Source organism: Myripristis murdjan, chromosome 19 (genome assembly GCF_902150065.1).
Source record: "Myripristis murdjan chromosome 19, fMyrMur1.1, whole genome shotgun sequence".
Classification (NCBI taxonomy): domain Eukaryota; kingdom Metazoa; phylum Chordata; class Actinopteri; order Holocentriformes; family Holocentridae; genus Myripristis; species Myripristis murdjan.
Genome location: NC_043998.1, coordinates 23707802 through 23734797, shown reverse-complemented (window position 1 = coordinate 23734797; position 26996 = coordinate 23707802). Strand labels below are relative to the sequence as shown.

The window sequence follows — 26996 nt, the reverse complement described above, 5'->3', positions numbered from 1 at the left end:
TGTGTGTGTGTGTGTGTGTGTGTGTGTTGCGAGCCCCGCACCTCCTGCACACACACTGGACGGCTCGGCTGCCAAAATCTCAATGCAGGATTTCTTGATGATCTGCAAGAGAAACGAGGAGAAAAGGCAGCAGTCGTTTTTGTTTTTTGTTTTTTGTTTTGTTTTCTCATTGATATCGCCTCTAATTTGCTCATATTAAAATACAAATTCCATTGAAAGAAATCAGAGTAGAATGCTCAAGAGGATGAAGTCATTTCCTTATTCGCGTTTCAGTATTTATCTTGTGGTTCTCACACTTGCACTCCAAGCTGCTGGTTTGGTTGCAGCATATTAAGCTTTGGGCTTCAGCTTCAGCCCGTCTGCTGTGCTGCAAAACGGCCTCTGCAACAGCTTATGTATGTTTCCTGATTGTCTTCTGGGTTCGATTTTACAACAAAATACAATGTCAATGAATCGCCGTTTTAGTAGCTGTAAGTCCCAGATGTCGGACTTTCCCAGCAGCACATAAAAGCAGCAAAACAGTCCCGGCTAAAATGCGAAAATTGCCCAATGGCAGAGCTCCCAGATTCTTGGTCCAAGTGCGATCGCTCTGCCAGATTTCAGCCAAATTCGCTGTAACTTTCTGAGATATTCTGCTGACAAACCAGCAGACAGAAACAAGACAAAACTACACAAACAAGATATAAAAAAACATGACAGGGACATTACAAAAGTAAATAATTTCCTTCAGGACTAATAAATCTATTCATTGTATCTTAAAGGTGTTGAAGGTCAGTGTTGAAATCATGTTTTTCTTCAGGCAGCTGGATGAGATAATCTTTTTTCCAATGCAGCTTCACTTTACAGTATACATGACTATGTTGTAACAGGGCAGAATAAGGCAGATCAGCCCACTTTGATAAAGAAAAAGGCACTTGATTCGAGAAAATTATCTGGAAAACAAGGTGATTATTGCTGGAAACAAGTGGGAGGATCTCACTAGCTGATTTTTTCCACTTCAAAACAAGATTTTAACACTGAATGTGAGCCTGGATGACTGGTGAGGTGGAGTTTTTTGCGGTGTAGATGGAGATGGATTAGCCCTCTGCCTCATGCCTGCCTGCACTGTACTCTCTGAATATCTGACTGTTTCCTGAACCCGTTGCACAAAGAGTTACAGTTCTGCCGGGTGCATGTTTGACTTGAAACTCCAGCTAAAACAGTGAGGCTATAAATCAGCGCTGCCTGTACATTACCTTGGGCAGTGGCTCTGTAAAACTGATACACAAGTCCTACTTTTCACTGCGTCGCTTAATGAACGCCTGCAGCATGGAAAACATTTAGAAAGCTGTCTCTCCTTACAGCCGCCTGGCGTTACCTGCAACGATGAGGTAACTTTCTGCTCGGGAGACGTTGGAGTTTTGTGTTACGGCTTACTGATTTGGCTCGGCCGTGCGACACTCAAGAAAGAGCGATCTGTGAAACTGATGCAGGAGAAACACAATGGCTACCGCTGTCTGTGAACTTCAGCTCGCCGGGTTGTTTTTCCCTGCATAGACAAGAGTTTATTTACCGAGTCGATGACTCCTCGGAGGGCGTGGAAGCCGCCCAGCACAGGAAACACATGCTCAATGGTATCTGCGATGGTGGCCAGCTGCAGAGAAGAGAGAGAAACAAACTACTTTACCACACAAATCACCGAATGACATCAAAAAGACCAGGGAAGAGGGTGACATGAGATCCTCTGGCAACTGTTTCACACGTCAATAAACCCTGGTTATTAAAAAAACAGCGATTCAAAAGACACCAGAGGACAACAAAAGCAGAGGAAAAAAGACATTAAAATCAACAAGGAGAACAAGTCAAGATGACAAGTGAGGACAGAACTGACCTACATAACAGGATCTAAACATCATCAGAACATTACATGATGGAAAATTGTAGATAAAACTCCAAGTAAAGGAAATAAGGGAAATAAGTAAAAAAAAAAAAAAAAATTCAGTAGGTCATCTATATAATCTACAGAAAGAATGCAGTGCTTCATCTGAAGGCCAATATCAATACTGTAAGATGGAAGTGATAAACTGTAATAATAATATACGAAGAAATTTTACAAAATTTTATTCATATTGAACTTTTCTTGGTCCTCAAAGACAGTTTAAGGTAAAAAGAGATTTTTAAAAAGTAGACATATCAGGTTTAATAGATTCATTTTGTGGCGATATTCCCTACGTTTTCACACATTTCACACTTAACATGCCATAATTATTCAGTGTTTCCCCCACAATTTAATCCTCACAGGGTGGAGGAGCCTCTGAAACCACCTTTAGACCATCATGGGACGCCAAAGCTCTCCAGTGAAACCAGACGAACGACATTATCTTGGGGTGAGCAGCTTGTTTTTATGGAGAAATTCTGGGAAACATTACGGCCTTTGAATAAACAATTAAAAACCAATATTGCCCTGATTAATCGAGCTATCCTTTTCCGCGGACACTGCAGACAACGCGGACTGACGGGAAAAGGAAGTGAAATTGTAAACTCAGCCGCGAAGAGCCGTGCACTCACGCAGGCAGGGAGGATTTACGGTAATGATCACACATGACACACAATCAAGGAGCAGGTCCATTTGCAATCCACCGGAAACACAGGAACTGAATCAGCCTCATCACGAAGAGAGTCATTATTTACATGTTATTTAAATTACAGTCATGTCTTCAGCTCAGTCAGACATGCACTGGAGGCAGCCGCTAAACCCTAACCCAAGAGGCAACCGGGGGTTAAAAATATTTCAGATCCGTTTTCCAGGAAATTTTAAATTATGGGTTAGCAAGACTGCACAGGGTCACTGAATACACACTGTACATGCAGGCAGCGGCGCTCTGGATGTCTCTTCATTCACTCTGCATTCCTGAGCACATGTTGTACAGCACATGCAACCACATGTTGGTGCACAAGAAGAGTTTTGTCACAAAATAAGACGCCCGCTGTTCGAAACCTGACTTACAGCGACAAGTATTATAACAGAGTTGAGTTTAGTTCATTGGACACTGAGGTTCAGGTAAAGATTGTTTTTCCAAAATGAATATGCAGCACGGTGGAATAGAAGTAGGCTATGTCAGTCCAAAAAATATACATATACGCTGTGTAAATTGGCTTCATGCGTGAGGCAGCATAAATATTACCTGTGTCTCGTTGAAGTCTTTGACTCCAACGCAGTACACGATCGCTCCAAGTGTCCTGGCCTTCTCTGCCTGTTGGAAGAGAGAAGGAATTAAAGACATTAAAATACCAGGAAGCCTCCATGTTTAGGTGCAGGGCCACAGATTCGATGTCTGTGGAGGTTCTCCGTCGTCCAGGTCATGGTCATCCACGTAGAGCTGGATTGAGATCAGCTGGACTTCTTGGATGAGAAGTGAAACGTCTTCAAGGACGTCCAAAAAGTCTAGTTGAGCTCGATTCAGCTCTACATGGATCGCCACAGTGTCTGCTTGCAGTATTACTCGCACAGAATTTGCTGTGGAGGCAGAAATAATCTCACTGTTAATTTAAACTGCAGAGTCTGAGGACCGAATTTTTTGGAGCGCAAATAAGCTAACTTGCAATTTGGTTGGAACTCCCCATTGGACCAAAGGCTCCATTAACCCAAAATCCCAAGACTGAAAAATCCCCCATTTGACTAAAAGCCTGTTATCCTGAAAATGCTCACTGCACTGTTGTTTTTTTGGATGGCAATAGAATTTTGTACATTTTGGGTGGTCATTTTGCCTTATTGCTTGAGTTTATAATTAGGGTTAGGTTAAGGTTAGGTGTTATGATTAGGGTTAGGAATAAGTTGGTTTTGGCTAACATTAGGGAAAGGCTGTAGACAATGAATGTTAGTCAATCAAACATTACATCGTCTTCCTAGGAAATGAAAGGGCAAAACCTCTTCAGCACCATGGGCACAGCCGGCAGTCAACTGAACTCCAATGGGCTAGCAGCTGGGTGATGTACGGCAGCCATTGTGGCGCCAGAATGCTCACCTCACATCAGCTTGAGGTATGGAGGGAGGAAATCATTGAGCCAGTTACACTTGGGGATGATTGGGTGGCCAGTTGGAGAGACTGGGGAACGCCGTACTCTTTGTGATAAGAGGGAAGACTGCCCCCTAATGGCCCACCAACTCCACTTCCAGCAGTAACTTGAGTTTCCGCAGGATGTCTCCCATCCAAGAACTAGCCAGGCCCAAACCTGCTTAGCTTCCACCATTCGGCAGAACCAGGGTACTTGGTGGTACGGCTGCTGGCTGAGGGATTTGGGCATAACATGCCATCGAATTAACGGGCTTTCGGTCCAGTGGAACATTTTTTCAGACTAGGGTTTCAGAATCATGGGCCATCGGTTCAGTGGTATGACACCAGATAAGGAACAATGTTCAAAATGGAATCAAAGCAAAGGAACTGCAAGGACTTCTGTCTTTTATTCATTCATGAATACGACATTCATGATACTTAAAGTGGCTATTTAACATATGGCTATTTAAAACAGCTAGGCTTGCTTATCTAGACACTTAGTAAGGCTGGAGGGTATTATTGCAGTTGGTAATTGAAGGCACATAGTTTCCACCTCCCTCATCCCTTACATTATTTAGCCATGAAAACTGTGGTTTATTGGCTCCAGCCATTGGGGTTTAACTAGATTTGCGCCTGTGAGAAATGTTTGTGTAACTAACGCTCCGATTTGAGCGCTAGTTTGGGAAACCATGGTGTTTCTCACCTCTTGCTGTGCGGTGATGAGCTGGTGTTCCTGCAGCTCTCCGTCTGTCAGTGCGATGATAACACTGGCCGTGCCTGGAAAACACACAGAGCCGCGATATAACCTCAAAAAAACTCAGCTCAGCACTTCACTTTTTTCTCTGTGAAGGGGTAGCGCTCTGGGTGCTTACCAAAGTTTTCACGCTGTATCTGCTCGTTTGCCTTCAAAGGAAAAGAAAATAATTCCAATGAGAATGAAGGGAAACGACCAAGATCTTAGATTAGAGCTTTGATTTTCACTTTCTGCTGAAAAGACACAAATAACACACAAAACCATGACAACAAAAGCCTCTACCCTCTCCAGTCCAAGGTGCATGAACGTGTCTCCACCAGGGATTTCTCTTTTCAGAGCGTTCAGCCCCTTCCTGATGTCTATCCTGCAGAGGAAACACAGCAACATTTAAAAAAAAAAACACACAAACTGCAGACATGCTCTTTTTGTCATCAAGACTTTTCTGGAAGACAAACCACCTAAATGCAATTCTGCTGTTTTTTTTCCCCTTTGTATTGAAAGTCTTTTGCAAGTAAGCAACATGGTTTTCAGTGATGACCTCCCTTCAGTTAAGATAATATCCACTTCAGTCTGAATGGGGAAAGCCTGCGTTTGCAGCTTTGGAAATGAGCCCATTGGTTACTTTGTTTAATATGATATCCAAAGCACAAAAAATCATTTATAATAGTAATTATACCAAGATCTGGCCATTTGTACCTAACCATTGTGGATGTAGATTTAAGGATTACTCCAATGTTTTGGTCCAAGTCTTTGGATTATTTTTTTTTTTTTTTAAAAAGTTGTTTTCTTAATTCTTAGACATGTATTTCAAATCCACATGATCCACTGTGTAAATCACACAGCTTCAGAGCTGCTCTAAGGTTTATTTTTTTCACTTTGATGGAGCCAGGCTAACGACTCCCATAGACTGCAAGTGTTTATGCTAAGCTAAAATTGAATGCTACCCACAGGAACTGAACCACTGGACGTACAGAGGAGATAATGGTGTCCAACATCTTGTCTCAGTCTAGGTAAGTTGGAAAAACTGGTATTTTGCCCAAAATGTTGGAGTATTCCTTTAAATGGTGACAATTCATGTATGTTATGGGTAATTCTTTACATGAAAGTCAAATAAAATCGTTCATTTTACAAACTGTTTTGGCCTTTACTTGGTTTACCTGTTCTCCGTCAGCTTCATGATGGTGGAGGCTCTGGATGAGAAGGTTATGAAGGACATCCTCAACATGGGACTGTAACAAACATTGAAAACAGCTCATTATCAGGACAGGAAGCAGCCAATTCGACTGGTAGAAAAGCTCTAAACCTCCAGATAATGGCTGGTAACCTGTTGAGAAAAGAGCCTAACTAATCCTGCAACAGCCAAAATTTTACAGCAATTTGGCTGCTGTGATCTCCCACTTTGCGCAACGTGCATCATTAATACAGAAATAAAAGCAACAAACGCCTTCACAACTCCAATCAGAAACATCTGGCCTTTTGTGATTTGCTGGAATTGTTCTTGAATTATTCCTCTATTTGGAAAAGCTTCACTCCAAATGCTATGTATTATGTTTGGGAGAAAAAAAAATGTTGTCTCAAAGTTCTCAGTTTATATTTCAAAAGCAACTTGAATCGTTCCTCACGAAGCTAATTTGGATTTAAAATGACTCACTCCTTTAATAGTGAGCCATCACATGCTTTATCTTCATGCAGGCAATCAATTTGTCACAGTTGGAGCCGATTTGTTCAAACATTTTGGGACAAATTTCTCCGCCGGCTTTGAGGCCGGTCCAGCGGTGCGTGTACGCGCTGTGTTGCTTTTGTGAACGCGGCCCATAAACAAACGCACCAAACAGCGAGTGACATCGCCGCGCTGATTTGTAGCCGCGCGCAGCCTTTTCACCCCCGAAAGCACGACGAGAGCTTGACATGTTGATGCCTCAGATGTGGAAAATGTCGCATGTTTTTGTTTACGGCTGAGAAACTATATTTAGAACTGAGCTGCATGGATGTAAACAAAGACATGGGTCTCTTCGGTAAAAAATAAAAATAAAAGTGTCGTATTGTTTGTTGGAGAAACTAAGTTAAACTTTCTCGTTTTGGCGTCAGAGAGCTTGGAGGGGGCTCTGTGTTTGGCTCCGGCTGAACTTTGTGTCTTGAAGCTGCAGGTGTTGCTGTGGCTTTTCGAGCAGCGGGGACAAAACAAAAACCTCCCACAGTCTGAGGCTCGCACATCCCACAATCCACTGCTGCACCACTGCTGTGCTGCTGCTCCGCCACGAGAGGAATCGCTTGGATTTTGTTGTTTTTCTAACCAAGCGAGCAGCAGTTTTGCATCACAATATTTCTGTTTAATTCAATCTGCAATGTTTGAGAAATGAGAACAGGCTGCAAAATCTGTTGCTGTCCTGATGGAGAGAATTTGTATGATAAATACAAATAAATCAATAATACTGAAGTGACAATAATTCTGAAATCTACTCATCTTAAAGGCAGCCTGGCTTGGATTTTGAGTTTTGTTTGAAGTGGTAATTCACAAAATGCTTGTTATGGCCTCAGAGTTGATGAAAACAGGTGTTTTGGAGTCGAGGCACGGGCCTAACACACTGCAATAATCAGAATCAGAAATACTTTATTGATCCCCAGGGGGAAAGTGGATAATAAAGACACTCAAAGCAGACTGCAGCTTCAGTTTCTGGTTATTTTACCCGTGTTGTTGCTTTCATGATGGCAAAAATACATCACTTCCTGTGCAGCTGAGAGTTTTACCCTGGGAGGGAAGAATCCTCTCAGTTTAAGATTTAAAATAGAGAATAAAATCTTCTATGATTTGGCCACAGGTTGAGGCATTATTGTGCCAAATGCATCAGTGGCTGACAGATGCTCAGCGGCCTGAAGCGACCCTCATCGCTCTGTGTCCCTGAGCCTCATGTGTCTGTCGCCTTAATCACAATCATGAACGGCATCACTTCGTTCGCCAAGCGCAGTAAATTTGTTTTACACTCAGCACACAAGAAGACCTGAAGGAAGGACATACAACATAAACCTGGGGTGTTTTTGGCGTCTGTCTCAGGTGAATGATCAGCACTCATAACACAGAAACTTAATAATCATATCTTAACTGTTAGGTAACCATACCAATTAGGGTTAGGACACAATTTGGGAAAACCCTGTCAGTTAAATGGACCCTATTTTAACTTAATAGAGGAAAAGTCTATTACACAAGCATTGTAACTTCCCAAAATCTCTAAAATATATCTGTCCTAACTTTAAGGTAAGATGAGCTGATGAGAAAAACAGCATCGTATCTCTAACCTGAGGCATGACAGCATTTCATTTTGTAATGTGAATTTGGGAAAAATCGTGCCCTAGACTCTATCTTAAAGGCAGAATGAGAAGAATTTTCTTAGAAAAAAAAAAAAAAACCCAACAACAACAATGTATAGACTCTCCATCATCAACTCTGAGCCACCGAGGAGCAGCGCACTGACGGCCTGTTTTCTGTTGGACAGGGAGGCGCTTTCGGGCCATTTTTTTTCCCCCTCAGGACGGTGGTATTACATTTTGGGTTGATCAATGGATTTCATTCCATTGCCATCCTAGGAAGTGAAAACTGTTTATGAAGGAGGGGCCTTTAATTAACTAATGAAGGCCTTGTTCAGACTCTGTGATCAGATCGGATTTGTGTGTCCAGTCATCACCTCCACATCTGCATGGGCTGCTATGGTAACGACGTAGGCCTCAGTTTCTACACGCTGGAGATGCAGCTTATCAATATGGAGGCACAAGAAATGCAGATCCATTGTCTTGCCCTCCAAACAACGTACTGTCGAGTCGAGTTCACATCAGGCCAATTCAGCGACGGAGGAGGCTGAGATTAATTAACATAACAGCAGCTGCTATCATGCGCATCTGTCACTTTGAACTGATGTTGTGAGTGACGTTACAGACACTAGAAATCTGATTTGAGTGTCCAGATTCAAACCTCCTCCAGATGTGGTTTGGATCTGATCTACAAAAATCACATTCTATATGTTTTTTTTTTTTTTTTTGCCATCCAGACTTTCTAAAATCAATCTGCTGGCCGTCTGAACAAGGCCTTATTCTGCCTTTTAAGTAAAGATTTAAGATGGACGTTTCTGTAATACGGCCCCTAATGTTTGCACCACATCTCCACAAGGTCCACCTCAGAAAATGTGACTTGTGCTTCTGATTCCACAAACATCAAATCTGACTCACATGTGAAGGAAAAACATCAGAACTTGGACTCTTTCAGCTGCAGTGTGAACTCAGCTTACGTAAATCTCAGCCGTTGAAGGTTTCCATCACATTTTGCCTTCAGACTAAAGAAGCTGTAAAATCAGTCCTGTACACACTGGCTCCCCCGCACTGACACACACACACACACACACACACACACACACACACACACACACACACACACACACACAGCCTCCTGTCTGCTGTGACATATGGATGCTGAGTGACTTTGCACATGGCTCGTTTTGCTCCAGGGATAGACAACTTTTTTTTTTTTTTTTTTTTTTTTTTTTTTTACAGGGGTGACTGGTGTGTGAAGTGTGTGTTTCTCTTTAAAAGTCCACCTCTCTCGGTGCTCCAGGACACACAGTCCAGAGGCCACATGGTTGTTTAGCGTGCACACAGTTACAGTGCGCTCGTCAAACCTTTCCACTGTTAAACGTTCAGCTAGAGTCTGCCTGCCTGTGCAGCCACTGTAAAAAAAAACAAAAAAAAAAAAAACCTGCTCTGTCCTGCAGGCTGGCTGAGCTCGTCCTGCACTTTGGCTTCGTCTGGAACAGCAGCTCCTTCTTTTTCCAGAGAAAGCCCCTGCTGTGAGGAGCCTTCCACTGACCGCTTCAGGATTTGTGTCTTACAATTTACCAACAGGGACAGAGAGCTTTGGAGACTAAGAATGCTTTTCCTATGAGGACATTTTTTTTTTTTGGTGTGAAAACTTTTATTTCATCCTCCTCAAAAATTCACCTTATTTCTTTTTTCTTTTTCTTTTTAGGAGGAATTTCCTGATTCTTTTCACTGATTTTTTTCCCCTGATTTTTTTTTTTTTTTTTTTACAGATTTTAAATTTTATTTATTCATTTATTTATTTGCAAATTTTCCAGATAATTTAGATTTTTAAGAGTTTTTCCCCATGCATTTTTTTTTGGTAATTTTCATGTAAATTCTTTTGCAATTTTTTCTTTTGTTTTTTTCTTTTCTTTTCTTTTCTTTCTTTCTTTCTTTCTTTCTTTTTTAATTTTTAACGTTCTGGTATGTTTTTCCCCCAAATTTGCTAATCACCTTTTTTCGTAGGATCTTGAAAGTAGTCGAGTCGAAGTATGTCTTGGTTTCAGTAGGGTATAAGTAGAGATATTACCGTATAAAAATCTATTTAACTGAAAGTATGAAGCAGCTTATTTCAAATGTACTCATAGAGTTACTTCTTAGAAACAACAGCTTTATTAGATGCATTTTTGTCCCGTGCAAATTTAAAAGAATGACAAGTGCAAAATTCATACCAGATTCTTTTAACTGGAAATCTGGAAATGACAAAATGATGTGCACTAACAAAGTAAACAGATTATTAGTCTCAGCTCACTGAAGAAGGCACTACAATTTGTCAGTTTATGACAGTTGAGATTTTTTTATGCTTATAGGCAGCTTACACAGTCTGTAATCTGTAATAAATGGGATTTAAAAGGTAGCTAAGTGCAATACTTCAGTAGATGCAAAAGTACTGACTTTAAAAAGTACTCAGAGACGTGCAAGTACACAGAAAAGCTGCTGAGTGATACTTCCACTTCCCTGCACTTCACTATTTAGTTTGTATTGTGTGACGTTTAAAGGATAAAGAAGAAGAAACACGTGAGAAACTTTGTCTACCACTGAATCTCCACAGTGATTACAGTGCGGTGTCTTCATGTGTACGTGCACGCGCTGCATCCGTGCACGGCCTCTTACCTTTTGAACTTCTCCGCCAGATTCTCCACAAAGTAGTAGATTTCATCCCAGTGATTCTTGACACTGCCAGACCTAAGAAACAGAGACGGGGACAAATAAAACATCTAAATATAACACAGAGCGAATGCCTTCCACACTGTTTTCTGACATGATTACAGGGGCAGGCTGCTCCCTGTAATCATACTCGGCTCATTGGTGTGTGTGTGTGTGTGTGTGTTTTGCATATTTGAATACCTATTAGTTACTGTGATTGCTGCGTGTTGCATCACCATGTCGACACGGTGAGAATTTATGCAAAACGCAAAGAGCTGAGCTGTCTGCCGAGCGGCGCGCGGTGAAGCCGTCACGAGGGGGAAACCGGGGTTTGGTTTGCCAGAAGAGACACGCGGTGAAATCATCAGCTCCATAACATGAAGAGCAAGATTTCCTTTCCTTTCTTTTTTCTTTTCGGCTCACTCAACAACAAGGGCCACTCAGGACATTAAATACTCAAACCACACAGCATCACTGAAAAGGAAATGACTTCAGCCTATAAGCATTTTAACTGGTAACACTTTGTAATAACCATCTTTCTCAAATGGGCAACTGATTGGTAGTTAAACTTTAGTTAAAAGTTATTTTACAGTTAAAAAACAATGAAATGATAATTAATTATATTTACTTATTACTTATTAAACAATTTCTTATATAATCTTTTATATACTGTATTAAGAATTTGTTTGTGTGATTTGTAAACCTGCAAAAAATTGTTTAAAACATCTACAGACATTACATAGACAGATGGAGAGATACTAGATACATAGATAGAACATACTTTATTACTTATAGGATCTGTAGCAACTTTATAATATCCATCCAAATAATGTTTATAGACGTTTACAATCCAGTTATTACAGATTAACAAAGTGTTATTACATATCTGATCCATCTATATGTAACTTTTAATGTTTTCAAATCCTTAATACGGTAAAGAAAACGTTACAATGTGTGCAACAATGAACTGCTTATAAATAGTCTACTGTGTAGTAAACATTAAAAATGACAGTTTCATCAGCTGTTAACTGTGAAATAACTCTTAAGTAACGTTTAATTAACTATCAATTTACCATTTATTAATGATGGTTATTGTAAAGTGCTATTAACTTTCCTACCGGCCACTTTTATGGGAAATAAACAAGTCAAATTTTAGCTTTGCTTTTCTTGAAAGCCAGCGAGGTAGTCAGGGAGCTACAGACAGATAGACAGATAGACAGATAGACAGATAGATAGATAGATAGATAGATAGATAGATAGATAGATAGATGATGCTTTATTGCTTGCCAGAAAGGTTTTGCAGTGCACATTGCGAGGCAGGGGGCGCTGCGTGGGGTTTGTAGTTTATGTTGTTTGCGTGGCACGGCGGCGGCCTCACTCGGCGGGTAATTTGGACGCCTCCTGAGTCCCAGAGGCGGAGGAAACCGTCCCCGGGGAGCCTCCATAAAACTGGACTGATATGAAAAGCTCCCTGATGGAGCTCCCTTCATTTCCTGCAGGGCAGACGGAGCATGCATGTGTGTGTGTGTGTGTGTGTGTGTGTGCATGTGTGTGTGTGTGTGAACACTGGGATGACACAGGGGAAATTAGCTAAGTGACTGTGGTGAGGCTGATGAGGGTTACTGAGGGCAGGACGCTGCCACGAGGACGAAAACTGAGGTAACAACTTTAAATATGGACACTGAATGGAAGCCACCACGGATATTATTTACTACATTATTGTTTCTCTTGTTGTACGGGAGACGTTAACATCCACAGGGTTTAAATTCATTTTTATCACGCTGCAGCAGGGAGGGTGGGCTGTGGAGACGGGCTAATAACCTGGCAGATTTCTGAGATTAATGTTTGTAAATTTACAAGAGAAAACGTACAAATTTCTGAGAAAAAAAACTCGCAAATTCTGAGATTCAGAAGTCCTAAATGTGCAAGAAAATTCTTTTAGTCTCTCTCCATCCGCCATACATGATGAGATGTAACTTCTGGGTTGATGCTACTTCAAAAAAAAAAAAAAAAAAAAAAAAAAGAACTGAGGTTGTGAAGACATTGCATGTATTATTGAAAGCCAAACTGAGAGAAAAATGTTCGGAAGGGTTATTCAGCAGAGAGCTATTATTCATTCAAAGACACGAGGCGTGATGAAGCTGCCATATTCCAGCTCGCACTTTGACACTGCAGGCCTTACAAAGACAGGAAGAGCGGACGGCGTATCGCGGCAGACTAAACAGAGGCTTTGTTGTCGCAGTGCAGCATCAGGTAGCATCAGTTCCCAAGACCCCCGAGAGCGAAACGTGTCTGAGAAGGACGCCCAGACATAATAAACAGATGCGGTCATTTCCTGGACCCGGGCTGCTCGGGCTTTGGGGCGAGAGAGCTTTTTGTAAAACAGAAAATATTTCTTGTTTAGAGAAAGCATTGAAGATGGGAGACGGACAAACATTAGCTCAGTGTCTCCGATGCAGAAATATGTTGTTTGCTTTGATGTTTTGATGATGTAGATGTTGTTCCTTCTGCTGTTGCACTTTGGGAAATCAGCTAAATGCATAAAGTGGAGGTGAACTGTGAGTGATGGAGCGTGGGCTGTTTGGCCGACCTCCTGGATCATCAAGCTCCTCTCTCCCCTGCCAAGCTTTGTCCAATTTGATCCTCATCGTGTATTATGTCTTGTTTTCTCATGCAGTATCATGTGAAAACAAAAAAATCCATCCATCAATCTGTTTTTATCAATCCAGACATGTACAATAACAGAATCTGCTTAAAGCGCTTTGATTGTTTGACCCGGTAAACTGAGAGGAACAGCACTATATTCCTGGTTTTTAGCTCAAGTTGTGTTTTGTAGTTCCCATGGAAAAACCCGGGGATTTCTGCTTTCCAAAACTCACTTTCATTATCAGTTTCAAAACAAAGGCGCCATGCCAGCGGAGGTTTCAAGGCCTAAGTGTGATATTTGTGAGAGCTGAAAAGCCTCTTCCTCAAGCCAAAGGAGCAAATGACAAAGCCGTATTTGTCATGATGATGCATCGCCTCTTTGGTGGGCTTTTCTGCTGAATCCCCGATAAAGACGCTTATTTATCCTGGTTGAGGGAATGTGATTTTGTCCAGAGAGGCGCGGGAAGTCGGAGTTGAGCAGTCCCTAAAGGCTGATAGAGGTCTTGGCTTAATTTTCTATAAATCAGTCTCCATTTCACCACTCTCTCTCTCTCACACACACATATTGGCACTATATACCTATATAACAGTGATTCAAACTTTAACCATTTCATGCAAACTTTCACATTTTCCACTTTAAACACCTGCTGTCTGGTCTCTTATCATTTCCTGCACAGGACGTGAAACTGTTTTACTGTCGTTAAAGCAATAATTCACCACTGGAACGACGGTCTTTTCATAAAACTGGGCTGGAAAATAAAAAAAAAAGGGGTTGTGGTATTCCCTTTGGTTCAAAAGGTGGAAAACCTACAACAACCAGAATGCACGGGGCCTCATAAAAACATCATGCTTTGTATGTTTTCATACTGTAAAGTTGCCGTGTCAGTAACGCGATTCCACTTCAGACCACCGCTGACAAAAAATGTGTCAGGCCGATCTGTAGTTTGCTCGAGCTTGTAAAAGTCCACCAGGTGGCGCTGATGATTTTGTGTGCAGGCAACATGGAGGAAAGGTAAACACTGTTCATTTGCATATTCTACCCACATTATACTGACACGAAGCTGGTTGTAAATCCTTTCCTGTGAGACTGTCTGCTGCAATGACCCCTTAGGTCGTTCTGTACAGCAGGTTATTATGACCTATAGTTACATTTGAAAGTTAAGTGCCATCTAGTGGTCCTGTAAAAAATGACACTGGTGTAATATCAGGGGAGCGACACAGTGTGTATGACTTTAGTGTGTAAGTGTGACTTTAACTCAGCCGACCTGAGTTCAAACCCGAGAGAGTTTTTAGGGTGCAAGCTAGCTTATACGATGGCAAACCTTCACTAATATTGGCTGGTGAACTTTGGCTGATGGTTCCTGACCTTAACCGCTACAACAAACCTTCTCCTAACCTTAACCGCTACAACAAACCTTCTCCTGACCTTTCACTCAGCTGACCGGAGTTCACACCCAAGCTAGAGCAGAGTTTGTTTTTTGGTAACTAACATTAGCAAGGTAGCTAATGTTGCTGGCAAATGTTTGCTAGTATTTCGCAACCTTAACCATGAACTTTTCCTAACCTTAACCGTTACACCAAACCTTCCCTTAACCTTAATAATAACCTTTCCCTATCCTTAACCGTTACACCAAACCTTCCCTTAACCTTAATAATAACTTTTTCCTAACCTTAACCGTTACACCTAAACTTCCCTTAACCTTAATAACTTTTTCCTAACCTTAACCGTTACACCTAAACTTCCCTTAACCTTAATAACCTTTTCCTAACCTTAACCATTATGCCAAACCTTCCCTTAACCTTAATAATAACCTTTTCCTAACCTTAACTGTTACACCTAACCTTCCCTTAACCTTAATAATAACCTTTTCCTAACCTTAACCATTATGCCAAACCTTCCCTTAACCTTAATAATAACCTTTTCCTAACCTTAACCATTATGCCAAACCTTCCCTTAACCTTAATAACCTTTTCCTAACCTTAACCATTATGCCAAAACTTCCCTTAACCTTAATAACCTTTTCCTAAACTTAACCATTAGACCAAACCTTCCCTTAACCTTAATAACTTTTTCCTAACCTTAGGCCTAACTATTATGCCAAACCTTCCCTTAACCTTAAAAACCTTTTCCTAACCTTAACCATTATGCCAAACCTTCCCTTAACCTTAATAACTTTTCCCTAACCTTAACCATTATGCCAAACCTTCCCTTAACCTTAATAACCTTTTCCTAAACTTAACCATTATGCCAAACCTTCCCTTAACCTTAATAACCTTTTCCTAAACTTAACCATTAGACCAAACCTTCCCTTAACCTTAATAACCTTTTCCTAAACTTAACCATTAGACCAAACCTTCCCTTAACCTTAATAACCTTTTCCTAACCTTAGGCCTAACTATTATGCCAAACCTTCCCTTAACCTTAATAACCTTTTCCTAACCTTAACCATTATGCCAAACCTTCCCTTAACCTTAATAACCTTTTCCTAACCTTAACCATTATGCCAAACCTTCCCTTAAACTTAATAACCTTTTCCTAACCTTAACCATTATGCCAAACCTTCCCTTAACCTTAATAACCTTTTCCTAACCTTAACCATTATGTCAAACCTTCCCTTAACCTTAATAGCCTTTTCCTAAACTTAACCATTAGACCAAACTTTCCCGTAACCTTAATAATAACCTTTTCCTAACCTTAACAAAGTATTTTTGTTTAGTTTTTGTAATATTTTTAGTAGCGAGCTAGTTCAATATTTAGTGTTCTAACATTTGCTAATATTAGCTGCCTGCTAGCTACCTCACTCAGGGAACAAACCTTTGGACCATATTAAAACACTCCTGTTGGTCGTACCCAACGTCATGTGGTCGTATCAGAGGGTTGGAGTTCTTGTTGGAACGTGTTGGCTGTGCCGGTGCTTCCAGCTGAGTGCAAAACACCAAAGCTGATCACCAAATCTATCGCCGAAATCAAGAAAAAATCTTGTGGAGTACCACTTCATTTGGAAAGGTTCCCCAAACCCTCCGCCAAGGCTGGAGGGTTCGGGTTCAGGTTCCCTGTGAGGCCACCCATGCTGAGACGATGTGGACGCCTGGTTGCTGTACTTGGAATAAAAGCGTCAACCAAACATCACGGTGCGAAAGCTGATGAGTCAGAGTTAGTTTGGTCGTCGGAGTGACTGTCAGCTGAACCGTCTTCATCAGCAGATTCTCGGTGTTGTTGCTCTAATGACACGACTTGTTCCCTCCACATCAAGGCTTTACATTCCTCTGAGGCTGACTGAGCAAAGACAGAGGACAAGACCTTACAAGCTAAACAAAGTCCTCCCAAAATAATAAAAAAAAAAGGCTTGAGGTGGTGGTGGAGGAGGAGGAGGAGGAGTGTTTGAGCTGGATGTTCAACAAAATGTGCAGCATAAACAGAAATAGTCACAGAGGGATTACAGCAGGGTGCACAAAAGCAATACACACACACAGAAAAAGAGACAGAGAGAGAGAGAGAGAGAGGGAGCGAGAGAGGCCTCTGACCTGAGGCAAAGACAGGAGCCAACTCCTCCAGCGGTGCAGTTTGTTCCATTAAGGCAACAGAAGAAGGGAAAAGTACTCAGGGATTAAAAAAACAGACCAAAATTAGGCTAAACCTTTCCTTTCCTTTCATCTACCAGTCATGTCGGGATGTGGGGATAGCTTTTGAGTATTTGTTTAACACCAGGGTGAATCTGAGGACTTTGGTTTTTCGACTGCTTATCTTTTTTTTCCCCAAAAAAATCTGAATCACAATGGGTCATGTTTGCCTTGGAGCGGCACATTTTCTGAGGTGGCTGCAGTCGTGGGACCGAGGCCTAGCTTGCAGTTTTCACTCACCTGTGAAAACAGCGTTGGGAAAGGAAGTGGGCCATTTTCTTCTGAGATTCTTGATGAAACCATTTAATGTGGCACCTTATCCCCTCCCTTGCTTTCTTTGATCTAATTTTAATGGTCCAAGACGAGTTCAGAGGTTTTGGGCTTGGGCATAGAAGGGAAAGGTTTTCAGAAGCAAGGGCCTTTATAATTTGCCAACAACGCATTTGAGTCTCTGACAACAGCAGTTTGAAATTATGTCATAGCGAAGCATCGAAAACTGTTTCCAGTGTTTCCTCAAGTGTTTCCCATCTGATAGATCCTTTGAATATGTGTGATAAATAGCATGTATATGCCAAGTGGGAGTCAAGTGAGAAAGACAGATTTGGGAAAGAGAGGCAACAAAGACAGATCAAGAAACATAATCTGTGGGATTAGATCGAGTTTAGTTAACTGGGAATGAGATAATGTGAAAAATCTGTTGGCTCTGTCGTGCAGCTCGTCTGCCAGAGGAAACATGGCGATGATTCGATGAGAATTGCGACGGCAAGGCCAAGTTATACTCTGCTGACCTCCGAGTCTGCCTCAGCCCACACAGCTGGCAAACAGGCCAAAACAGCCCCGAGCACCAGCACCGCCGAACAGCCGAACAGCCAAAACAAGACAGAAACCATCGCTGAAATCGCCATGAGGTCGACGGCTGCAGCACGTCCTCCGCAGCCTGTTCTCAATCACACAGACGAACAAAACAAGACCGCTGACAGACACTAACACTAACACAGCTCGCTTCATGTCCGACAAAACTTTCCATCGAGCGAGCTGTCATGCTTTTCTTGTGAATTTTGATTTCCAAGGGCTATCTTAAACCAAAAAGTGAAAGGAGCCATTAAGGAACCATTAGAGGTTCTTTAGATCGTGACCGTCATTCTACTCAGACAGATTTTGTTACACCTTAGACTTGTCTTTGTCAACTTTTGGATGCAGACTCAACTTTTTCCCATTCAGTAAAGATCCTGTTCATTAAATAACTGGGTGGTGAAAGTCACAGTAGAGTGCTACTGCAGACAGATCTGCATCCGTTTCCATTCACTTCTAAGAATGTCCTTAAAGGGCCGTACCACTGATTTTGAATATTTGGCCCATTTACGATAATTTCCCCACATTTTCCATCACAACAGACCATTTGGAAATTATGCTTGGTTATGAAGGATTTCACAACATATGATCAAAATCAATCAATTTTCAAATTAAAGTTTTTGGATAAAACAGCCGCCTTATAATGTTCTGTTTCTGTGGCTAACAAAATCCTCAACATTCATAAACCATAGAACTGATCATTGGCTGTGGAAAGCAAATGTTTCCCCGGGGACTATTTTCCCTGGCGGAGGGAATGCTTCACTACGCCACAATTTCAAAAATCCCTGAAAACACAACAGTGCTGCTGCTTTTAGGAAAACTCATGTGGAGGACTTATCCCGCTGATGGAAAACTGGAGTGAAGAAAGTCTGAAGTCTCTGAAAGTTCATGGAATGAATGGAAACCAGCGGCTGGAGGAAAGGGAGGAGAAATGACATGGCGGTTTTAAAATCCCACTGCTCGCTTTGGGAAAAGATCAGCAGGAACATGAAGATAGATATGCTAAACTTGCAGAATCAGTGGCATGGTCCTTTACTGTTGCATTTAGAACAAAATGCACACCATTTGTGGCCTACATTTTTAAACAGTTCTCAGTTTACTCTGGTCTTGATTCTGACACGGCCTTAACCCATTTTTTGACCTGGTCGAAAAGGAGCAACCTCTAGTTGGTTGTCGATTCCTGTTGGACCTCAGGAGACCCTCTGATTCAAGATACAAACTGCCTTTTCAAACACCTCCACATCTCATTGTTCTACCTTCTTCTTCTCAGCATATACAATTTCAGATATTCAAACTCCTATTCCCCTGCTTCACTATGACTGATTTCCATGAAGTCGGGTATGGTTTTCAAATGGGAACCAAAGGAAGTAATACGCATCATTACTGTTTAGTGGTGCTAAACAGAGCGTATAGAGAGGAGACAGGGGCTCTGCTAGATGTCCCCCAGGGGCCCGGGGGATCTGAGGACTACAAACACCTTCAGTCATTTTCAATCAATGTGTTTTTTTTCTGCTGACCTGGTGAGACTGCAATGGCTGGATCTGCAGAAGGAGAATCAGAGGGTATGGAGCAGAGTTCAGCTGGAAAGAAGGAGAACAATAAGAGAAAAGGGAAGAAAACAAGATTTACGGCAATGAGACAGAAAGACATTAGGGAGAAATAGAGAGAAAGTGAAAGCTCAGGGATGGGAAACAAGACTAATAGAGAGCGAGAGAGAGAGAGAATCACAGATGTTCATGATGGCTGATAAATGCTGAAGTGAGAGTTTCTATTTCCCCTTTTCAGGCACAAATTAAGGTAGTGATGTTTATTTTTACCTTGACATGCTTTGACTGCCGACTGCAGTCTTCCTCAAAAGACCTTAATTTGTGCCTGAAAAGAGGAAATAGTAATTCTCATGTACAAAAGTAGGAATGATGAACATTTTTGAACTATTACTGAAGTGGTACGTCGCGGCACGTTGCAGCCTCTTCCAGGCAATGTGACACAAAATCAAAGTAAAATGCGACAGTGTTAGAGCAGCGTTATTGCAGATCCTTCCAGGTGCATGAATCAAATCCCTTCCTGTCGGTGCACAGTCACAGTTTTATTCCCTGTTAAACAAAGAATGTGCTACACATGATTTCACGCCGCCTTTTCTTTTCTAAGAATCGGAAGTTCTCTCTCGGCCCAGTAGGAGGTGATTCATATTTCCTTATTAAACCAAGAGAGGCTCTCTGGATTGATCGTTTTGAAGCTGGATGTATTTTTCAATATGCTGCCATTTCCCTGACTCTGACATGGGCCGGTATGTCATTAATGGTTTGAGGCCTGAAACCGTGACACAGGCTATTCATTGCAGCTCGACTTGATTCCTTTGGGTTGCCAAGCCAATCCATTTCTATCTCCCCTTCCACCCCGAGCGGGACAAGCACTTCTGTCCCACAAGGCTACAGGATGATGGCATGTGGGAAAAAGCTACTTCTGTCTGCGGATTTAACAGCACTCAGCTTCGTTCTCACGGTTCAAAGTGTCGAAGCAGGGAGGCAAAAAAACACAACTCCGCTCGGGAGGCGATCTGCCATTCCAGCTGTGCCGACGCACACCACCCCAGCCTGCAGCCAATGATGGCGCTCCAATTTAACTGACTGGGCACAAGGATTTGTTAGTTTAAAACCACTAACCTACTTTTACAGCCACTGCAGAAGTCCTTTTCTTCACTGCAAGATCGCTGAACTTAACGCTGCACTTTCTGGTCCACGGCCAGGAGGAATTGTTTGGAAAAAGAAAGTAATTTCAGCCGGTCAATTACAATTAAAAGTAATGGTAACTATCTGGCTGAGACATATTCCAGTCCTGTGTCACATGGCCCAGATTGGATTTTGTTGTATAGTTTTTATGAGAGGATTGTGTGCGGTACTAACGCATGGCAGATGTGAGGGAAATGCATAAAGAGGTGGCTTCTGTAGCACAAGGTGTCAATCTTCTTCTTGGTAGTCATCTTCCTCTCCTTTTCATCTTATTTTTTTACATTTCAGAATGTACTTTTTTGACTTTCTGGGGGTGCTTTCCAACAAAAATGCATTTCTATAGGTAGTGATTCTATAAAATATGTATTTTTTTAAACACTTTTAAAACAAAAGGCCATGGGTTTCAGAGGATTAGTGTTCTTTTTCTTTAGATTTCTGCTTCATTATCGGGCTCAGCGGAAACTCAAATATGGCAGAAAGAGATGGCAATATGCTGCAGAGCCCTGCCATATCTCATTGAATCACCTGGAGCTTTTCAAAACGATTAATAACATTTAACGAGGCGTTTCTTCCTGCTGAACGCATGGACCAAACAGCGACTGAGTGCTGGCTCTCCATCATACTGCAAAGGGGACAAAATGACAAAAAAAAACATGTCTCATTCCAGAGTTAGAAGGTCTTGACATGTTGGAATTATTTATAGGCTGCAGCTGTAGTTTGGGCTTTCTGCTGGTTTGCCTGGTTTCGGAGAGCATGACCCAACGCCCATTTTGGACGCCAACTCGTGACTAGATCATCAACAACAACAGCATTTTGCGGCCAGGATTAGCGTTCTTGTCTCTCACAACAAATTGAAAAGGAAAACAACAGAAAAATGGCTGTGAAATGCGGAAACTCGGCTGTTATTAGGGCAGCACTGGACTGTTGGAGCGCGGTGCGTCTTTGCATCTGAAAACAATGAGACTGCAGTGAGGCCAAGTCGGCCAGCGAGGAATACCGAGCAAAGAGGTAATGGGAAGCTGCTGGAAAACAGAAAAATAGAAAGAGAAAGCCAGAGAGAGAGAGAGAGAGAGAGAGAGAATCTTAAACAGACGGAGAGAGAGGGAGGCTGCTTGTCAGGCTGCATCACTGATATCTGTTTTGAGGATAAAATACTACATTTATGAGGACTATTTTTTTCACCCTCTCCCTGCACAGCTCATATTCCTTTCCAGAAATCCAACTGCAACAGCGGCGGTGTGGAAACTGCCGTGCACCAGAATGCAATGTGGTCTTTTAATTTGCATTTTTGTGCCTAATCCACAAAAAAGACGCTGTCTTCATCAGGAAATGAGGATAATATTTTTCCCCAGTAAAAAAAAAAAAAAATCTATAATCTAACATATGAACACACCCAAAGCCACTTCTTTGGCACCGTGTTTTAAACAAAACAGCAGGTTGCCAGCTCTGACTATGCAAATATACATCTCTGAATGTATAAAGGGGTGAGGCTGAAAGGTGTAAAGACAGGTTCTTGGCAGGCTGGCTGGTCGGTCGAGCTGTCAGTCAGGTGATCAGACGACAACAAAACCAACCACGTGTCCAGTAGATCAGTGGCTCTCACGCTACATGCTAACTTTTTTGCTGTGTGTGTTTTGCTGTGAAAAATTTGCAGTTATTTTTATGAAATTACTCAACACAAAATATGAAAAGAAACTGTTTTGTGCAAAACAAACAAACATGGCTTCTCGGCTGAAATATTTCCAAAATAAACCTGATGCTACAGTACACTGAGTTTTATAATATATTGCATATTTTTAAAAAATGTATGAATGGTCACCCCATGTAATGAAACCACCAACATTTACAATTAATTTACCAAAACATCAGCCTTCTACTTGGGATAGTGCTAGCTGCCCTGACATAGTTTATGCTAAAGTGTTAGCACTGAGCGCTGTGGGATACATGGATGACTCAGGCGTTTATGTTTTCAACTTTTAAATCTTGGTGTGTTTCTTTAAGACGACATCGGTCTGTGCTGGGAAATCACCGGCCCACCGGCCATGTTCTGTAAATAAAATGTGTTTTTTTTTTTTTTTTTTTGTCCTGCTCGGGTTGGCTTGGGATTATTTGGGTTATAGTCACAGGGAAACCAGTTCATTGCTCTGTTGTGTCTGACTGAGCTCTGTGTAACACACACCACAACACAGACTTCAGGCATGTGATGTCACGCCGTGAGCAACTTCAGAGTGTGTGTTTGTGTGACAAACTGGTGGGTGTGGCTTCGGCCCAGAGGACACATGTTCCCAATTCCCATATAATGTTTTATTTCATTGAGCAGACTCGTTATTTCTTAAACCTGCATTTAGCCCTACAATAAATGTTGAATCCAAATGTTCCTCTTTATCACCGCCATGCTTTATAGTTCAGCCACTTTTGTATTCAAAGTGGGGTCTGGGGACCCCCAGAGATCTGTGAAGAGCTCCCAGGAGGTCCTCAGCAAAATGTGGAATAGTTTTAATGCTTATGAAAGGCCTCTGAACAGTGTTGAGAGGCCTTTCAAGAATTTAAACACAAGAAATGTGACATCAATCCAGCATCACGTTTTAAAATATTCCACCATAATTTTTTAAAATATTTTTTCTAATTTTCAGGTATTTTTGGATATTTTTTTCAAATTTTTTAGGGGGTGATTTTTCTTAAATATTTTTTCTAATTTTCAGGTATTTTTGATATTTTTTCTGATTTTTTAGGTGAGGATTTTTTTTTTTTTTTTTTTTTTTTTTAATCTTTTCTAATTTTCTGGTATTTTTTGATATTTTTTCTTTTTTTTTTAGGGGGCGTTTTCTTCTTCTTTTTTATCCATAATATTCCTGCAGAGGCTGTGTGTGGCAGTCAGCGAGTTCACAGCGCTGTTAGTGTGCTTTTTAATATTTTCATAGTTATGACTATCATATAAACTGACATTAGTCTATAATATTCCTACAGGACACCATGAAGAGTTTGGTGATTAATCTTTGAGGTCACAGAGCAGTTCGGATGAAGTGCCTTGCTCAAGCCCAGTGTGTTACCAATCAGTTCAGGATTCAAACCAGCAACCGCACACACAAATCATCACCCATACGGCGAGTCATAAAGAGCAAACATCCCACGTGTCTGAGCCGTGGCGTGACATCATCCTCCCAAGTCTACAGTAAATGCCATCGCAGGCGACTTTACAAGCCAGCGCAGCAGTTTCGCTCCACATTACAGTGAAGCTCGTGAAACGTCGACTCAACCAGTTCACAGGGAGTTAATAATTCAGTTTTACTGCCTGTCACTCGGCTGCACCGCCTCACTGTTGTTTGCTTTGTAAATACAGTCAAATAAAGTGAAAAAGCACATGCAGCAGAAATCTGGCTGTTGGGTCCGTTTAGCCTGACAATAATAAAGAAGTTTACACGACAGTTTTTTAACACAGCGATAGTTCAGATTTTTACTCGTGGTGGTTCATGTAACACATCCACCAAGTTTGGTCCATGAACTTTGGTCTATGATTTTGAGCAGTGACACAAAGCTGCATTTTTTTTTTTTTTTTTTTTTTTTTGAAGGATGCACAGCGACACGTTTGTTTTGGTTTCACTTTCAACGCTCTTTTCAGCTAACCTGACACACCACATGCTTTGTTACGCAGAACCACCTGAGAAATCAGTAAACTGTTGGAAACTGTTTGGAAAAGGGCGGGCACTTTCCAAAAAAAAAAAAAAAAAAAAAAAAAAAAAAAAAAACTATTTGGCAGATGATTGGATGAACCATCTGTCTATCACGGGCTAATGTCAACCAATCAGATTAACAAACAGTACAACTTAAATGGAGAGTGATGGAAAGCAACGTGATTTTGAGCGTTTGACTGAATGTTTTGGAAGATGCACGTCAGCACACGCTTGAAAATGCTGGAACTATTTTCTGCCGTAGCACTGCCACTGTATCGCCAACCCGTATTCAACCTACAGGGTGATACAGTGGCAGAAAATAGTTCCACCACTTTGAAAGCCGGGGGTTGAAACGTTACCTTGTGAGGCAGCTGGATTTGCGAGAAAATTATGCATTTGTGGCAGCTACAGGTGTGGTTTATGTGTGATGAAAGTGAAAAATGACCAAAGTGGCGGCTCCTAAAGAAGACAGCAGGGTTCTAAAGCATCAGTTATGTCAGAACTGCAGTGTTTCTTCGTTCATTGAATTCATAGCTCGCTGCACCGACTCGCTTGCCAGTTTTTAAAGTTCCTCAGACTGTGGCTTCGTGTTTTCTCTTCATCGCTCTCCTAATACATTGTCCTGTTTGTTGGTCTGATTGGTTGAAGTTAGCCTGCGTTAGAAAGATAATTCACCCTATCACCTGCCAATTATTTATTTATTTATTTGGAAAGTGCCTGCCCTTTTCCAAATAGTTTCCAACAGTTCTCAGATGGTTCTGCGTAACAAACCATCTCAGGTTAGCTGAAAAGAGCGTTGAAAGTAAAACCAAAATAAACGTGTGCTGTTGCGCATCCTTCACAAGAATTTTTCATCTTTGTGTCATCGCTCGAAATCCAGATTTTTTTTTTTTTTTTTGTCTGTATCTGCTTAATTCATGAGATCTGGTTCTCACCACAGGGACAGAGTTACTGAACCAACTTGGTGGATGTATTACACTCGCATAAAGCAGTAAATACCACCATATGGGTAAGAATCCAAACTTTAACCACATTAAGACTGAAATATTAGTGTGCCTGCAGACACACTCTGTGTCAGTACTCATGGTGCCCAAATACCGGCGGTGTCCAGTCACATGGAAAGGAGGGATGATGATCTGCCAAAACAAATGTGCGTTCCTTCCAACCCAACACTTAGAGCAGCTGGTTTCCCTGATTAGTTCACCTTCAACCACAGAAATGCATCGGCTAACGAGTGAAATCACCCGACCCTGACTTTGACTCGAGGCTGCGGCGCTGCGGCCCCCAAATCAGCGTTCTGTTTGGATTACAGAGTGCAATTTAAAGTCAGCGTGTGCTGAAGATGAGGCCGGCTCCGACAGGCTTGTAATGAGCCCCAACTTCCTCCGCTGGTGTCTCTGCGTGCCGCGTCCGCACCGCACGCTGCGATCCTGACGCCTTCCACATGCATCGACCGGAGCACCGAGTTCAGCCTGGGTCTCATAAAACCGGCCCGGGCCTGGGGGGGTGTGTTTGTGTGTGTGTGTGTGTGTGTGTGTGTGCGAAGGGGGTTAGTAATGAGCTTCCCCCCTGTTTGAAGTCTGCAGCTGATGTTTAAACCTTGTTAGTCACCCCTGAGTAAGCAACAAAGCTCGCAGGCGAACTAACAATAGTAACTGATTGCAAAAAAAAAAAAAAAAAAAAAAAAAAGTTGTTTCCTTATTTGCAGCATGTGTCTTTTTTTATTTTGCCAAATGCAGCCATCCACATCTGGGGACCAGTCTCGTGTTTTGGGTCCATAGATGTTGCGCTGGATAAGACCACTGCTCCTCTGGAATGAGCCGGGGAATCAGATCCCGACCAAATTTTTCCGAGGTCTTGTGGAGTTCAATGGGTACAGCGAGGCAATGATGCTGCCAAAACATGGGGGGGGGTTTGAATCAAAATGTAGTCAAAACGCATGCAGTTTGAACAAGACGCCACATGTGATATCGCGTAGAGCCGGCGGCGACGTGAACGCCGTGCGAGACGTCTCATTTCTCCGTCTCAGTGCCTCGCAGGGGAGATCCGCTAATAGGCTTTTAAAGGTGCAATGAGTAGCATTTTGTCTCTCAAGATGAAGGCCCCATTTCCCATAAAACCCTGCTGCTTCCTGTTCCCGACTTGGCGCCCCTCCCCCTCTTGGCGCCGCTCTGTTGCTTTTAACAGCCAATTTGCATTCAGACCACGGAAAGACAGTGTTAAATCATAACTAGGGCTGCGAATAACGATCATTTTCACTCTCAGTCCGCCGATTATTGTATTCCATTACTCACTTTGTCGTTCAAACGTTAGAAATAATGACAAATGCACATTCACACGTTAGCAGAGCGCAGAGCGATGCTTTCAGATTGCTTCCTTGGTCTGACCAGCAACCAATAAAACCCCCCAAAAAAACCAAAAGTATTAATTTTAGAACGACAGAAAACAGAGCAAACCATGTCAAAGTCAGCATTTGTGAAGCTGGAATCGACAAATGTTTTCAACTTTTACTTTGTAAATGGCCTCAATGATCAAAGTAATAACTGATTGACTAACTGATTAATCAGCACTCGTTTACAAGTATGATGATGATGTTAAAATGACATGCTGGAGCCAGAATAAAGCTGTGCAGGCTTGGATTTGCAGAGGAAAGCAGCTCCACCTTGGTGCCGTGAACCAGATCCAGCAGAGGCTGACG

At 41.9% G+C, this 26996-nt stretch overlaps 1 protein-coding gene across 1 annotated transcript in view; it reads right to left on the bottom strand.

The window, feature by feature from the left end:
- Nucleotides 1-26996, bottom strand: part of antxr1c (ANTXR cell adhesion molecule 1c) — a 66755-nt gene that overhangs the window by 37650 nt on the left and 2109 nt on the right. The window contains exons 2-9 of the mRNA XM_030078328.1: nt 10747-10818; nt 5946-6017; nt 5071-5152; nt 4907-4937; nt 4738-4811; nt 3165-3233; nt 1553-1633; nt 42-102 (exon numbers count right to left, since the gene is read on the bottom strand). Coding sequence (XP_029934188.1) covers nt 42-102; nt 1553-1633; nt 3165-3233; nt 4738-4811; nt 4907-4937; nt 5071-5152; nt 5946-6017; nt 10747-10818 — 542 coding nt within the window. The remainder of the gene's footprint in view (nt 1-41; nt 103-1552; nt 1634-3164; nt 3234-4737; nt 4812-4906; nt 4938-5070; nt 5153-5945; nt 6018-10746; nt 10819-26996) is intronic.